The 16,041-nt window shown below is 33.4% G+C and overlaps 2 protein-coding genes across 5 annotated transcripts in view; one reads left to right on the top strand and one right to left on the bottom strand.

Annotated features, from left to right (window-relative positions):
- Window positions 1-12,651, top strand: part of Eip78C (Ecdysone-induced protein 78C) — a 140,529-nt gene extending 127,878 nt beyond the window's left edge. For 2 of the 3 annotated variants that reach the window (XM_033350627.2, XM_076626756.1), the window contains 4 exons: window positions 1,475-1,851; window positions 2,616-2,933; window positions 3,247-3,643; window positions 4,099-12,651. In XM_033350627.2, the coding sequence (XP_033206518.1) occupies window positions 1,475-1,851; window positions 2,616-2,933; window positions 3,247-3,639 (1,088 nt within the window). In that variant the 3' untranslated portion in view covers window positions 3,640-3,643; window positions 4,099-12,651. The remainder of the gene's footprint in view (window positions 1-1,474; window positions 1,852-2,615; window positions 2,934-3,246; window positions 3,644-4,098) is intronic. The other variant, XM_076626748.1, reaches the window with a different exon arrangement.
- A 1,097-nt stretch (window positions 12,652-13,748) lies between these two features.
- On the bottom strand, window positions 13,749-15,623 carry LOC117166564 (uncharacterized). 2 transcript variants are annotated; one of them, XM_076627875.1, is made up of 5 exons: window positions 15,264-15,623; window positions 14,955-15,155; window positions 14,772-14,875; window positions 14,355-14,689; window positions 13,749-14,293 (listed from the first exon to the last, which is right to left on the bottom strand). In XM_076627875.1, exons 2-5 carry the CDS (start codon window positions 15,141-15,143, stop codon window positions 13,818-13,820), a joined length of 1,104 nt encoding a protein of 367 aa, XP_076483990.1. In that variant the 5' UTR covers window positions 15,144-15,155; window positions 15,264-15,623; the 3' UTR covers window positions 13,749-13,817. The 2 variants fall into 2 exon arrangements, with proteins under 2 accessions (XP_076483990.1, XP_076483991.1); XM_076627876.1 differs by having other exon boundaries at window positions 15,286-15,623.
- Between the last annotated feature and the right edge of the window lie 418 nt (window positions 15,624-16,041).

Here is a 16,041-nt window from a genome sequence, read left to right as displayed (position 1 = left end):
CTCACTACAATACCGATAGGATATCGTAGAAAAGGAATCTTTGAAACGTTTTAAAACATATAATTCCATTCTTTCGATCATATTTTTCGTGCCAAATTTTATACAATTATATCCTTTTCATGTCTCCATAGCAATTATTATACTTGTTTGTTTTTTTACGCGCGGAAACGTATCGATAAAGATGCACGATCAACGATAACATACGGCGGTAAGTATAATAACTGGCGGTAAAACACGATCTCGGTGAAACGATTGTCGATGAAATGATTATCGGTGATTCGAAGGTAACCCTACTGAAATAGCCATTCATAAGCCAATTATAATCTCTTTTCTTGAATAAAAATAAATTACTATCCCTTTCAAACGATTCTCTTTTGCCTAAGTAATAATTTTTAATTACTTGAACTGGTTAAATATGTTAATGATGGGAAATGTCAAAGCTCTCTAGTTCCTTTGCCGCAAAAGTTGCTCGAATTTATTTGCAACTTAGCGCTCTTAGACTCTTTATATGCCCAGTGGCAATAGCTAGCGTGTCTTTCAGTTTCCGGAAATTCCGGCATCCGTCGAGTAGCGAGAGAGAGTAAAGCAAACTGAAACGAAGTTGCGTACATAATTAAACGTCAAAGTTCCATCGTGCAATATGCGGTGGTGTATAATAGGAAACCGTCGGAGCTTTCCGAGCTAGCATTGTCGGCGAAATCGTAATAAGCCTCTGCTAGTCTTGTGATCCGCTTAAGAAGCGGATGTAACCGGGGTAAAGCTGGCCCGAAAGCTCTGCACCCTCTGTTGTTCGGAGTAATTCTCTCGAGTACCGTATAAAATACTAATCTTTCGTAAATACGTTCATTTTCGAGACAGGATGCTAGGATGAGCAGTGTAGCGTGCGTAGGACGTCGAAATATTATTAGATCGGTACATACGCTTGTAGCTTTTTTCACATAAAGCTGCAACTACACGCACAGTTACCTCGAGCGATCTATTTATCTTCGAAATAATTTACATCTAATTCTCTACACTCTCTGCTTCGTAATTTCATTACAGTAGATTCCACGAAACGTCATATTAGTCGACGTAAATTTCCTATAATCCTACATTTCTATAATCTCGTCATAATGACTTCTTCCAAGGATCATGTATTTCATCGAAATAATTTTCATGTAATCCTGTAGACTTCCCTCTGTAATCTCGTTTTATTAGTTTCTTCCGAACGTCGTATTAAATGGTAGTAACTTTCACGTAATACTATGGTTATTTTAGACTACGTTCTAAAAAAAAAAAACTTTAAGACTCGACAAAACGTTTGCATTTTAAAACCGCCACCAAACCGTCAGAATCGATGGATCGCTTCTTAAAATCGTCGTCTTTAAGGCTCGACGATGACAGTATTTTTAAGTCGGTATTTTTAAGAATGAACGATTAGATTGGGAAATTGCTCTTCGAATAACTAAAGTAAATATCGTTCTCTCGATTTCAGCCGTTAGATACGGCAGGGTGCCGAAACGTTCGAGGGAACGCGGCCCCGAAGACACAGTACCGACCACCACGTCAACGACCACTACCACCGGAGTACAACAACTCACGTCCCCTGCTGGTGCTAACAATAACAATAATAACACCAACAACAATAACAACAACACCAGCAGCCAAAACAATAACAACAACAGCCAAGCACAGAACGCTATACCGTGTGTGCCGCCAGCTGCTGTGGTAGAGGCAGATCAGTCAGACGCGGACGTGAAACAGTTGGCGGTTTACGACGTGATACTTCAAGTTTCTCAGGCGCATCACGCTCACTGTGGCTTCACCGAGGAATCAACGAGGGGCATCGTCCGGAAACCGATGATAATACCGGTGAGTTCGCTCGAAAATTCAGAGTGAAGTTACAGAAGCATGGATACATTAGTAGCGGATACGACGAAGGAGCTCGTTCGCTGTTGTAACTTTGTTGATTAAACAATAGGAAGCAAAACTATGAAGATCGTTCTACGTAAAAATAAGAAGGTTAATCGTTATGATTTTTTACATAATACATATTATGTAAAAATATGCATTGGTAGATGTCGTAATAGATGAAAGGTCGATCGTATATATGTGAGAAATTTCTAAACAATTGTTCGAAATACTTACGATCAATAGAATTCCAAATTTCATCTCATTATCATTACTAGGTCGATTAATACGCTTTGATGGCCATATATATCAGGATATTTGCTGATATTTAGTACGAATTATCGTCGTTTCGTTAATTATCTCTGTTTTTTCATTGGTATTATTATATATTCGCCTTATATTAAAAAATGCAATAAAATATGAAATAAAATAAAATTCGTTAGCGTATTTCAGTAAATATAGCGAATAGATAAGTATCCTTATACTTGTGGCTAACAATGTGTATACGTAGTTCATTTTTAATACTATTATTAATTATCTGATATTATTACTTATATTACGTTTATTTATTGGCATAACGTTTCGTTAGTTGGTTCATTAGTTAATTAATTATTCGAAATTACCGCGTCGTATCCGCTTCTAATTAATTGATTAACATATTAGAATGACGCGGTGGAACTGGAACTGGCAGCAACGCCTGTTTCTTTTATAATCCTGCTGATTAGGCGAGTACTTCTTCGCAGCCCGCCAGCCCAGAGGACCCAGAGGCGGCATCCTCGACAGCAGAAACAGTTGAATCGCAAAGGATCTGGCTTTGGCAACAATTCGCCACTAGGATAACGCCATCGGTACAGAGGGTGGTGGAGTTTGCCAAAAGGGTGCCAGGATTTTGTGATCTTTCGCAGGACGATCAATTAATTCTGATTAAGGTCGGTTTCTTTGAAGTCTGGCTAAGCCATATCTCAAAGATGACCACTGACAGTTCGATGACATTCGAGGATGGTACTTATATCACTAGGCAACAAATGGAATTGATGTACGAGGTAAGAACTCGCTTGTCGTTTTCTATGGCCGTAGGTTGCAATCAGTGTCTAATAATTCGATGTGAAAAGCAACATAAAAATCTGAAAATTGAAACGTATTGCGATAGAGTCTCGTTTATAAGAACAAGCTAATACTCGAGTATTTAAATATACGAACTCATAATTAAATGTCAGTTACCCGAACAATGGTCGAACGTAGCTTGAATTATCCCGTGACTATTAAATTTTAAATCTCACTCGATATCACAACGACACAAAATGTCAGAGAATATCAACAATCGTCCATTAATTGATCAATACGAAACAAAAACAGCCAGACTTCGTGTCTGCTTTGATGCAATTCACTTCGGCCTTAAACGCCCATCAACTATCGGACACCGAATTGGGCCTTTTCTCCGGCGCCGTTCTTCTGGGTGAAAGACCAGGTCTGAACGACGTGAAAACAGTGCAGAGGCTTCAGGATCGTCTTTTGGAGGCGCTGAAGGTTCAAGCGTTACGGAATCACACGGTTTCCGGCGAGGCTACTTCCGCGGGAGGTTGTTCCGGTGTCTCGAGCGTCTCACAAAGGATACCAGAATTAAGAACTCTGGGTGCCAGACATGCGAATCTGCTCGACTGGTTCAGGAGGAACTGGACCAAGCTCAAATTGCCACCCCTGTTTGCCGAGATATTCGACATTCCTAAGTGTGAAGAGGATCTTCAGTGAAGAGGTGATTATCTTAAATTATGATTTCTTTATGTTTCCTAAACCCTTAACAAGCACAGTGCAATATTGATCACCGCTAATCCATAGAAATACATTAAATATCTAAAGTATATGGTGATCTTCATAATGTTTGTTAAATAAAACAGATCCCTTTCGTTTCTTTAATTGCGTCCATGAAAGATCGAAATCTGCATAAACAACCTCGATCTACCGATGAGATTCTACTGTATTAAATAGGTCGAAATGGTGTTTACACGGGATATCTAAAATCCCATCTTCGAATAATTCGAATCTTTCTTATTCTTCCAATCTCGTGGTGCGCGTTACTCGCGAAGTCGCACTCCATAAATCCAGGTTTGCATTTTCGTCCACGCCCCTCAGCTCCACGATTCGATTTGCAATTCAACGCGGCAATCTGCACGATAGCGAAGAATTTTAATGGTGGGATCGTCTTTAAAGAATGTTTCAGAGTACATCGAGTTAATTCGACGAGAATGAACGGCCCTGCCGGAAGAGTCTTTCTAATTGCCGGTGTTCATCGCACAAATGCAGCTCGGACCTCGAGGACGATTTGTTTTCGCTCGTTGGCGGTGACGTACAGCGGTACGATGACGAGACGACGATTCGATTCGAGCGAAAAAAGGAAAAAAAGGAAGCGCAAAGACCGCTGCGATCTGCCAGCGATATGGCGACTCGATCTTCGCCATCATCGAGATCCATCTTGTGCTCTTCACTTTGTTTCACTCGTACAGGCTGGGAAGATGGATCGTTTGGCGAGGCGAAGGGTACAGATTGCTGATCGAAACACTCTTGACACGATATACGAAGAGAAAGAGAAAATTTATTCGATTAACAGAAATAGAATGAGCTATACAATGCGAACAATCGACGATTGGATCGATTACGTATTGGACGAAGTATATATATATATATATATATTACATAAATGTGTGTATGTGTGTGTATATATATATATATACGACGAGTGAATAACTTTTAAAAAGTTACTAGATTTTGAAAAAGAAAAGTACTCTTTCTTTGAGATAATTATAAAGGCAAGCCCTCCATCGATTGTTCTAAATCGTGCAAGGGTAGGTAGAGAGTTGAAAACGGGATTTTCAAGTAGAAGGAATTTGTATCATTCGCTATACGTGTGCAATAAGACGCACTACTCCAACGAAAGCATTTTAAATAAGTACATAGTCAAGTCGGTGAGCAAGGGAATCAAGTTTCGTATCGTGTTGGTCTGGCGCATATCGTTGATTGCAATAAAGCGACGCAGTGATCGAACACGCGTCGCATCAAAAAGATAGCACAAAATCGTGATCGCTTTACAAGGCACGTTTATTATTACGATTTTATCCAGTTAAAATAATTCTCAAGCGAATTTTTCGGAACCTTGGCTAATCGAGGATCGTATAAACGTTCAAAGTGCAGTCCGTGTGCAGCGATCTGTCGAAAACAGTGATCGAAAATCTCACGAATACATACGAGTACAAGATGCAACGTCGAACTTGTAAACATATCGAAAACATAATATCATATTTTTTTCATGCAATCGACTTTCAAAAATACCATTTCCATCCCCCCCAGTGTGAAAACTGTGACTCAATAGATAGCTGCACGTTCGCGCGATCGCAAAAGAGAATAAATATATAAATAAATATGGTGGTACGTACATATAAATGATACACGCATGTTACAACGTGGACGAATGCATGCGCGTACAAAACTGACACTTAGACACTTAATATACATATACAAAGTAAAAAGTTTCACGCTATATAAAAGCTCAAAAGGAAATCTTTATAGGACGTATCTCTCTAGATGCATCCGCTACGAATCTCAATCTATGCAATCTCTATTTTTATTACTTGACAAGTAGTATAGTGAATTACCTTTATGGATATTGTTGCGTCGCTTCAGGGTGTTCCGCGGAAAGTGAGAATAACATGCTCGAAGTTGTTCTTTCGTTAAGACTTCTAAAATTCTCGGTGTAAGGATTTTTAGTGAATAAATATCTCGCGTACGTAACGAAAAAAGGAAACGAAGAAAAATAAAAGTTAAAGAATTGAACGTTGTGTATAATAATATAATGTACTTGTTACGTTGAACTGTTGTATTTGTTATCGATCCACGGCCGAAAATCGTTTTCCGATCGTTGACAAAATCCTGAAGTGAGCATGTTTGAATCTTCGAACTCTTGAACGCTAATAATTCTCTGACAATGACTAGCATGTAACGTGTATCGATATGTAATTAATATACATATACGTATGTATATATACAGTGGTGGATAAAAGAACATCTAAGGAATTAAATCATCATAGTAAACGCTATAATTTATTAAGGAGGAACTATATTTTATAACACGGGTCACAGTATAGTATGAGAATATATATGATCTGAAAAAGGATGAAACAAATAATTATATGTATAGGGATGAGAAAGGATGTATTTTATTTGAAGAAAGCAATATTTTAATCAAGAAATGAAAGATTCATTAGACAAAGTAGTATAAATTTGATTGCAACACTTTATCAATATATTTATGCCGAATTTAAGATTTAATGTCCTTTTAGTAGATTTTCTTTTGGTCTAATTGAATTTCTTATTCCATTATCAATTTTATGACGTTTACTCGTGGATAATTTATGGATTTACACTACTTTGTGAAAGATATTATTAATAGATTTTCCTATTAAGTCCTATTATATGAATACAACTTCACAAACGAATGAATATCTACATATCAGAGAGAGGGAATTTCATAAATCAATCATACAAATATTAGCATTAAACATACAGTTACGCAAATACATAAAAATATGAATTTTTAACCTTTCCTTTAGCCATCACTGTATATATTATATATTCATTGTGAGAAATGAAGAAAATGTAAGTTTATCTATTAGAGAAATTAATGTTTTATCTAGCGTCGTACTTAAATTAAATATAATATATCGTCGATATATCACTGTCGCTAAAAAAAGGAAAGAAAATGTGAAAAAGACTATCTTCACGATAACTAGAAGGAGGAGAAAAAATTCCAACTCTAAGCGCTCACATCAAGTTGTGAATAAACATATCATACCTAATTAATATATTGAACAAAGAAGGGAGATATCATCGTTTAATATAATATAAATATGAGTCTATATATATATTAAAATATATATATATATAAAGATTATAAATCTATATGCCAGAAAAATAGTTATTAAACGCATTATGTCGAATGAACGTAGATCTACAATAGTAGGCCATTTTTCAATCCACTAAGGCAACAAAAATTTATATGCGTGTACATTCATACACATGCGCATACGTATACACACGTGAACGTAATTATAATTTTCTTTTTCCTATTTCTGATTCCTCTGATAAAAATCAACAACCGAATGCTTCTCTCGACTCTCTTACAATCTACCAAAACAGATCTGCGCGAAAAAAATGATGTAATAAGAGAGGAAAGCACGTGCAGCGAGTCGTGCTGGAATATCTTTTAAATTATTATTAATATCTTGTCCTCTTCGTCGCGAGACACGTAAAGGAGGAAAATTTCAATAAAATGTAAACAAATCAAGTCACTTGATATACCTATATGTATGTATGAGAATTTTTATGTGTACATAAATTCTGCAACTTGAATCGATTTAGTGGCTGTCCTAATCATCTATATTAAAGTAGAAACGAAAATGAAGAGAGAAAAAGTTACGACATTTTCCTCCTGTGATATTTGAATTGCGATTCGTTTGTTTGTTTCTTTCTATTTTCTATCTTTTTTATTCAAAATTTCTAGTCCCCACGACTTATTCGCCAAGTTAATAGTCGCGTAACGCGATACGCTCGTAAACGTTGTTGGAACACGTTAATCGAAACGGCCAAATACTTAAATAACGATATTAATATAAAATAATGATCACTCGATCACGCCGGCCAATCATCTTTACTAGATTTCTTCTATTGAACTCAATGCTATCGCTATATAAGTCATTGAATCTCACAAACGTTCAAAAATATACTATATTCCAATCGCATAACCTCAACTTGCTTCATCAAATGTGGTTGATTCGTCTTTGTAAATTGTATAACTATTATTTCATCGTAATTCGATAAATAAATGATTGGCCGGCATAATCAAAAAAGCTAATAAGAATGAGAATTGATGTTATATTGATTTAAATTAAAGTCCAATATCCTTTCTTTTTCCTTCCCTCGTCTCGTGTTCCGACCGAAGCGCAAAATCGTCTTTTCCTCTTTACACGTTTCCTCTCAGTCTCGTTTCCATTCTCCCCGTTCCATCCACTTTAATCTCGTGTGCTATTTGCTCTCATATGCTACTTTTTAACATTGAGATTTCGGTCATGGTGCTATAATATCTGTACATATACTGTGGGAATCGTTGTGTAATCAATGTACCATTATTATTAATATTATTCGAACTATAATCGCATCCAATATACTTATTATTATTATTTTATTATTTTGATATACTCATATTTACATGACCGTTACGTTTAACGATACATCAACTTATAAATTTGTCTCGTAATTTGCGCACGAATATTGGGAAACGCTAACAAAGAAAAAAAGATGGCGATTCCTTTCATTTCAGAGATAAAAATATATAGTAAATATATATATATATATATAAATATATACATATATTCCGCCCGTAAAACAGGACTCTGCAATAATCATGATTTTGTTTGATATTGATTCTATGATTGTATATTTATAGATAAGTTGAGCTCAAGCGTGCATCTCGTTGCGTACGCTATATCACATATATTATACATACTCTTCATTTTTATATAGGCGAGATATCGAAATATCGACTGCATACTATATCTATACCGGATGTTTTATAAATCGTAAAACAATCAGGAAAATGGAAGACTCCACGGTCAAGTATAAGGCGATTCCCACAATAAAGGTATTCCTGAATTTGAAGTTCTAGCATCTTTCACAGAAACTTGACGATAACCTAAATAGTACTTTCTAAATTATATGTTAGGTAGATTCGTGCGAGATCGTCCTGCATCCGGCACAGAATCTGCACGGTTCTTCTCTGATCGATTCACGATTTATAAAACAGCCTATGTATAAAACGATATATCGAAGTGATTAAGGTGACGATGACGATGGATGACGGCGTGCCAAGCAAGGCGGGAATTGTTCTTTAAAAGCAAAAAAAATATAATATTACATATATATGTATAAAATAATATAAACGACGATAATGATATTAAGGTAAATAAGTACGACAAAACGACTGCTCTATACTGCTAAAGTACAAATGTTTCATTTATTTGTTTTATAAAAACGATATCGATTTGTTAGAGATTAGGTTTAATGCGTGCACGCTCAAGCGCGCGATGTACGTGTAATTATATTTATTTGTTAATCTCTCCCTATATCTTTCTCTCTCTCTCTCTCTCTCTCTCTCTCTCTCTCTCTCTCTCTCTCTCTCTTTCTTTTCCTCTCTCAAGTATAATAATGTGGCCCCTCCATCTACATATATAGCGTCCTAACGTGACGCATACACAATAACGTGATACGCTCATGCTCGCTCATTTCACGTTCACCACGACATCTAATTTCACACGCAATCCACATATCTCTCCTGCCGTACTTATGTAATAGTCGCATGACATATGACAGTTTGGTCCTAGTAATATATGGGTGCGTACAGGTACATAAGGATACGAAATTCGTCGTTTTCGTCGTAACACGCACAGATTTTGAGCTCCTCATACCCCTCTCACGGATAATCACCATGGTGGTGTCAGATGATCGATGCTGAATAGCAGGAAATATAACTTACAAACTATAGCTAACAGAATGGCTCTTTTTGTGCAGCGTTTCCCAATCGTTTCCGTTTTTGCCAATTAATTTAACGAGCCTTGACCTTTTATGTTTTCTAAGTAAATTTTTTACCATTTGTAATTATGAAGATATCGTATTGTGTTCGTTCTGAAAAGGTGGAAAGGTGTATGTAATATAAAGAAAATCTTATGAATTCATGAACTACCTTTGGATATAATATCTGCTTACTATTTCTAAGCTAAACATTTTCACTTTTTGTAAACAATACGTAGATTGGGAAATGTTGATTTGTTTAATCAAGATGCGACAATAATACGTATATATTGCTTAATAGCAAAACAATAAATTGTATAAGTATGACTACTTATGAAATTATAATGACGTGATTCAGCAATTTTGTTTCTTAGATACAACAAATGATTTCAACTACTGTTCTGTCGTTGTAAAATGTTTTAATTCATTTGTGCTCAAAATGTCGAAAACAATGCATGAATTTTAAGAAACTTTCATGTTTTAATTCAGTATATTATTGCCAGATAAAAGCGTGAAAAATATTTTTCTAACAAAAAAGACACTAATTTTTTAATACGCCTCTACTACAAATAATAGTTCCGAGCAAAGATGAATTAAAATGAATTTAATATTTCATACAACGCTATTTGTATTACAGATTCAATAAATACGTTATTATTGTCGTTGCTTGATTCAATCATATATTCTGCGTTATATTTCCATCTCATTCATGGGTGTTCATTAAATATTATTTTCTCTTTTATATTACTTCACCTACGATCGTACTTAATCGCATCAGTATCGTTTCATCCGATAACCGATTAATTTCCGACATATCAGAATATATCTGCTAAATCGAATAGCAATTCAATTAACATTTAATCCTTTCGCAATGCAATATGTTTTCCCTATTTTCCATTAGGCGGCCTGCATTAATTTATCGTACAATTAATACGCGCTTCTGTTCATATGAATATCTTAGCGCGAAGTATTTTTATGATGTATAAATAATTTTGAGAGAATTATATATGACATTTAGTTTGAAATAAAATTACACACGATAAGGTACGCAATTTAAATTAATTCAATGAATGCAAAGAGTTTGAGTAAATAGGGAAAACAACGGAAGAAATAAAATAAAACAAAGTAATTAACCGAAGAAAGAATCGCTATTGAAACTATTGGATGATTCACGAAATTGGAATCCAAAGGAAATGCAATGGAAAGTAATTGTCATGCTGTTCGTAATGCATCACGATCTAACGGATGCACGAAGAAATAAAGAAACAAAATAATGTATGTATATCTCTATCATACATACCGTCGCAATAATCGATCGATATTTTATATTTTTTTCCTGTAAGACAAAAGTTTGTCCACTTTAGCTCTTTGCAAATATGCGCGTATCGATCGTATTTTTGTAAATCCTCTAGAAACCGATTTCATCCGAAGTTCACGCTGCCATCAGATATTTGAACGTCTCATAACGTAAAATTGTTTTGCAACGAATCGCGATAAAAAGAAAAAAAAACAAACTAGATCGCAGAGAGTTAAAATGCTCGGACAACGTTTGTCGACGGTAGAATACTTGACCATTTGAGTGCAGAGGATCGTGACCGCGTTCCTCGATACTCGGACAAGAAATACGAAAAGCACAGAAACGCTTCTCATATTTCTTCCGTTATAAAACAACTATTGGACATGCATAACATCGTATGTCCAGCAGTTGTGCCTTTACATTGAGAAAATCGTTCGTGATTCACTGTTATTTGATCAGTATCAGTTAATAAACTTTTTAAATAGTGTTAAAAAATAAAGGCAACATTTCTTTCTGTCTCGAATCCTTCATTTTACCCAAACTCCCAAAACACATTCTATTATTTAAAATCTACAATTTAAATGTATACATAAAACTACTCTCTGCACTCAAATGGTTCAATCAATGTTTAACGAGATTTTAATTGTCGTATAAGATCGTTTTGCGATAACAAATACAGGCGAGCTGAAACAATCGGAATGGAATTAAATTAATTATGTAAACTGTAATGAATTTAACTTGAATCTCGAATGCATACTTTTTAGTAAACACTGTTGATACAATGATAGTGTAAATGGATTAAAAAATCTTGTATGTGTGTTAGAATTATTCGTAGGCAATTAGAAAACGTAAAGTTTCTTAGTCGTTCACATTCGTGGCTTCCTTCTTTCGTATTTCCGCTCATTCTTCGTCACGCAAAGATGGAAAATTCAAGTATTAGTCATTTGTCCAATTAGCTTAATATATAATGTCGATATTTTAAAAACAACAGTGTCGATAAAATCGACTTTCGATCTGATCATATAAATGTTTAATTATTATTCGAAATTGTTTTAGAGGTTAGAAACTGCTCGAAACGTCTTCTGTAGTTCACAGTGGGAAGATATACGAAAAATTGCGATACAATACAATATTATGAAAGTTACTACTAAATGTAATTATCAGAAACATGTTTCCATAAAATTGTTTTAATTAATATTCTGTTAAATATTTCCTTTCTTGTAATAACAGAGTTAAAAATATTTTTCACATGGTTATATTGTGTATTTTTTATGCGTGTTTTAATAGTGTAAGCAAGTTCCGAATTTTCCGGAACGACCGGAATAATACGGGTATTCATACTTAGATATTCATACTATCCGGATAATGATTCAGTAGTATGTGTAAAGCAATATCTGTTACCTGAATAAGTACCTGTGTTATTATTTTAATTTTTGACACTAAAGGGTAATAAAAACTTCTAATTGTAAAAAATTATTTGCAAAAATCCAGATGAAACAGAATTATTAAGATATTGAAATAATACTTTTAAAAAGGAATACAATTCACGTTCATATCATACTAACTGACCATCTGAGTACCTTGGCTTAAACTATAAATATCTGTTTTATTCGGATAATATGAGTATCCATTGCTTAGAATACGCATTAATATTTTAATATAAACAAATTTCGAAATATAAAAATTTAATTTTATAATCTTGACAATGGAATGTTTTTTTAATTGTTTTTGTATTTACATAAAATATATTTATATTTATATTAATTCGTTAAATGGTTTGTACCAGTTATAATCCTTTGTTTAGTATAATTAGAAAGAAGACAAGAAATATAACTAAAAACAAGTTAATATGCATGGACTATATTGTATTTAAATTATATCCACCAGCTGCAAATGAAATCCAAAATTACAATGGACTATAGTTTATGTCTAAAATAATGATTGGAGGAACTAAATAATATAATAGGGTGCAAACACTATGATCAAGTTTTGGAAAAATATAAAATAAAGTTATTTTATGAGATAAATTTTTAAATACAACTTTTTATTATACAGCAGTATGAACAAACATCTTTATTAATTATGGAATAAAAATAAAAAATGCTGTAAATTACAGACATAATACATAAAAATTAACAAATTTAACATTAATAATAAATTTGTAGTAACCCCTTGCCTTATGATATAAGTTCCTACAGCGCGTGTTGTAACCATTGGCAAGATCGGCCAGACGTCGTACCATTTCACGGTCTGTCTGCGCGTTTGAAGTTGTTCAAATAGCACCGTTCTTTTGATATGTAAGGTACAACTAATTTTATGTTACATGTTTGATAAATAATTACTACCAATTTATCATTGAACAAGATTTTTAAGGGTATATTTCTAATATTTATCAAGAAAATATATCTGCGCGACCTAATGCGGTCAAGAAAGAAAATGTTTGTCGCATGTAGCCCGAAGAATATACCACGTTTCTCGCTCATGTTTCTTATGTTTGGCCCGAAGAACATGCCTCGAGTCTAACTCGTGTGTCTTATGTTTGGCCAGAAAAACGTACCATGACTCTAACTCGACGTTGTTGGTTAAGAGATAAGTACAATTAAATAAATATTTTTAAATGTTTCGAATATCTTCAATAAGAAATTTAGTTTCATCAGAATACAGAACTCTTAGATACAAATAAATAAAACTAAGATTTTTCTTGCCATCTATAACTTTTTCTATAATCACAATTCAAATTCACCTTAATTTTGTTGCTGCTAAGTTTTAGTACCTGTATTTGCACTGTATTTTTATGTGTCGAATAGAGTGTTTATATTAAAATATAGTGCTAAAAAACATAAATTCCCGTAAATTAAAACTATTAATAAGAGAAGAAAATTATAAATAATAATACGTGCTAACTAATTTCTACAAATTTGAAAACTAAAGAAATGGACACAATTACTTTATATTTATATATATAATTTATTTATATATACATATATATTTATGATTACATATTTATGACAATATTTTATGTTATAGAACTAAGGTAATTACGATCTGCGTTACAATTTGATTCTGTTTCAAATTGTTCTAAGTATGGTATAGTTTCTTCTCCTTTTAATACCATTTTTTCTACTTTTGCCGGTAACTTAATTCCAACTAATTTGGACAGTGCACTCTTTTTAACTACCCCAGCATCTTTCCTTTTTTTGCGTAACCTTTTTTTGATCTCTTTTATCTTTTTTTCTGACATGTGTAGTTTCTGAATATGTATTGCTAATCTTTGTTTTGATCCAATCTTTATTTTACATATATCACACTCATATTTTTCTCCAAGGTGATAAGTCTGTATATGATGAGTTAAATTACTTTTAAAGTAATAAACACGAGGGCATTTTTCAAAAGGACAAGATACAACAGGTCTATTTTCCATGTGAACTTGAGAATGAATTTTTAAATGTCGTTTGCTCAAAAATATTTTACCACAGTTATTGCATTTGTAATCTGGAAACACAATTATAAGTACTTGAAATTAAAAATCTTTGAGTTTAAAATTAATATTTACCATTTACATGTTGAGTTTTTTTATGAGCACAAAGAAGCAGCCATTTTTTAAAAACTTCATTACATCCTGGCATACTGCATGGATATTGTTTACCTCCTTCTTCATGATATGCTTTATGCCTTTTAAATTTTGTAATATTTTTAAAACTTTTATTACATTCATCACATTTATATAAAACCGAATTATGTTCTGCCATGTGTATCTTAAACTGGTATTTTTTTACAAAAGTTTCATTACACTCTTTGCAAGTTAATTTGTCATGATTTGTATGCATTGTATTATAATGACGTTTTAAGTTATGTTGATTACTAATATGTAATGGGCATTCTGGGCATCTTAAATCAAATTAAAATACATTATTAAAATTTAAGATATAAAGTAATAAAGCAATTGGTGAATTGCTAAGATGAAATTTACTTATATAATTTTTTTACTGCATTGTGGCTCTCCATATGTCGTTTCAAATGAGAATTGCTTGTATAAGCTTTATCACAATCTGGATATGTACATTTGTAGTCCCTCTACAAATACATGAACCACACCTAATTAAATGCAATTACTAACAAAACAACTAGAAATAGATGTTAATGCAAGCATTACCTCTCCTGTGTGAAGTTTCATATGCTTTTTTAATCGAGATGGTCTAGAAAAAGATAAATTGCAACCATCAAAAGTGCACTTGTGAGGCTTTTCATCTCTTTTGATTTTAGCAGCAACATCAACATCTTTCGCCAAATCATTAGATTCAGACAAAATACTCTCAGATTCTGAATTTGTATCATGCCCCATTATGAATTACTTCTTTTACAATATATTCAAAAATAAGTTATTGCATATTAGCATATTATAAATATTTACAACATATATAGATACATATTATTTTTATATATACATCCACATTTTATTTACATTATAAATTCTGTTACATTACCACATTATTCTTTTATGGTAATTATTATAACCTGATAATTTAAAATTATGGTAGTTAAATTTGATAATGTAAATTTTCCAAATGTTGATAATATGTTACATATCACATTCTTTATGTAGACAAAACATTTTTGCCATCAAACTATTAATAATCACATATAAATACAAATTATACATTCAAACATTCATTCAACACGTGCTACAAACAGAGATAAGTAGGAAGATTGCCGATGCTTCTGGAAAAAGTTCAGCCAAAAGTATGCTCCATGAATTATCGCCTCTAGCGGTCAAATGGCCGAACTATATACACATTTTTTCCTTCGGCGCTTTTGATGGCAGAAACCTACGTGTACACATAGGTATACTTAATGAGAGAGCCGTACGAAGTTGGCCGGAAAGCAAACACTTAATGGCGATTCGAAAACGAGCGGTAAAACCATAGAGATATGTATAGATAGAGTGCGGGAGCGAGCTCAAAAAACGATATGTATAGGAATAGAAAGAAAATGCTGCAAAAAGCCCTTTGTGTTCTTGTCTTATAACGCATGCATATTCGTATAGTAAATATGTAAATATAACACCGATCAAAATCTAAACGAGGTAGCACAACTTCACCGAATTTTGAAAATGACGTCACATTCCATGAATTTCTCGAAGTTGAAATTTTCGAATTCTTAAAAAAATTTTTCAAGATACATAAGCAATTTTTATTTTTTCGTTCTTACCTTTCACTCGTCGCCAATACGAATGTATATTT

Source organism: Bombus vancouverensis, chromosome 2 (assembly GCF_051014615.1).
Source record: "Bombus vancouverensis nearcticus chromosome 2, iyBomVanc1_principal, whole genome shotgun sequence".
Classification (NCBI taxonomy): Eukaryota; Metazoa; Arthropoda; class Insecta; order Hymenoptera; family Apidae; genus Bombus; species Bombus vancouverensis.
This window is presented reverse-complemented; position numbering and strand designations above follow the sequence as displayed.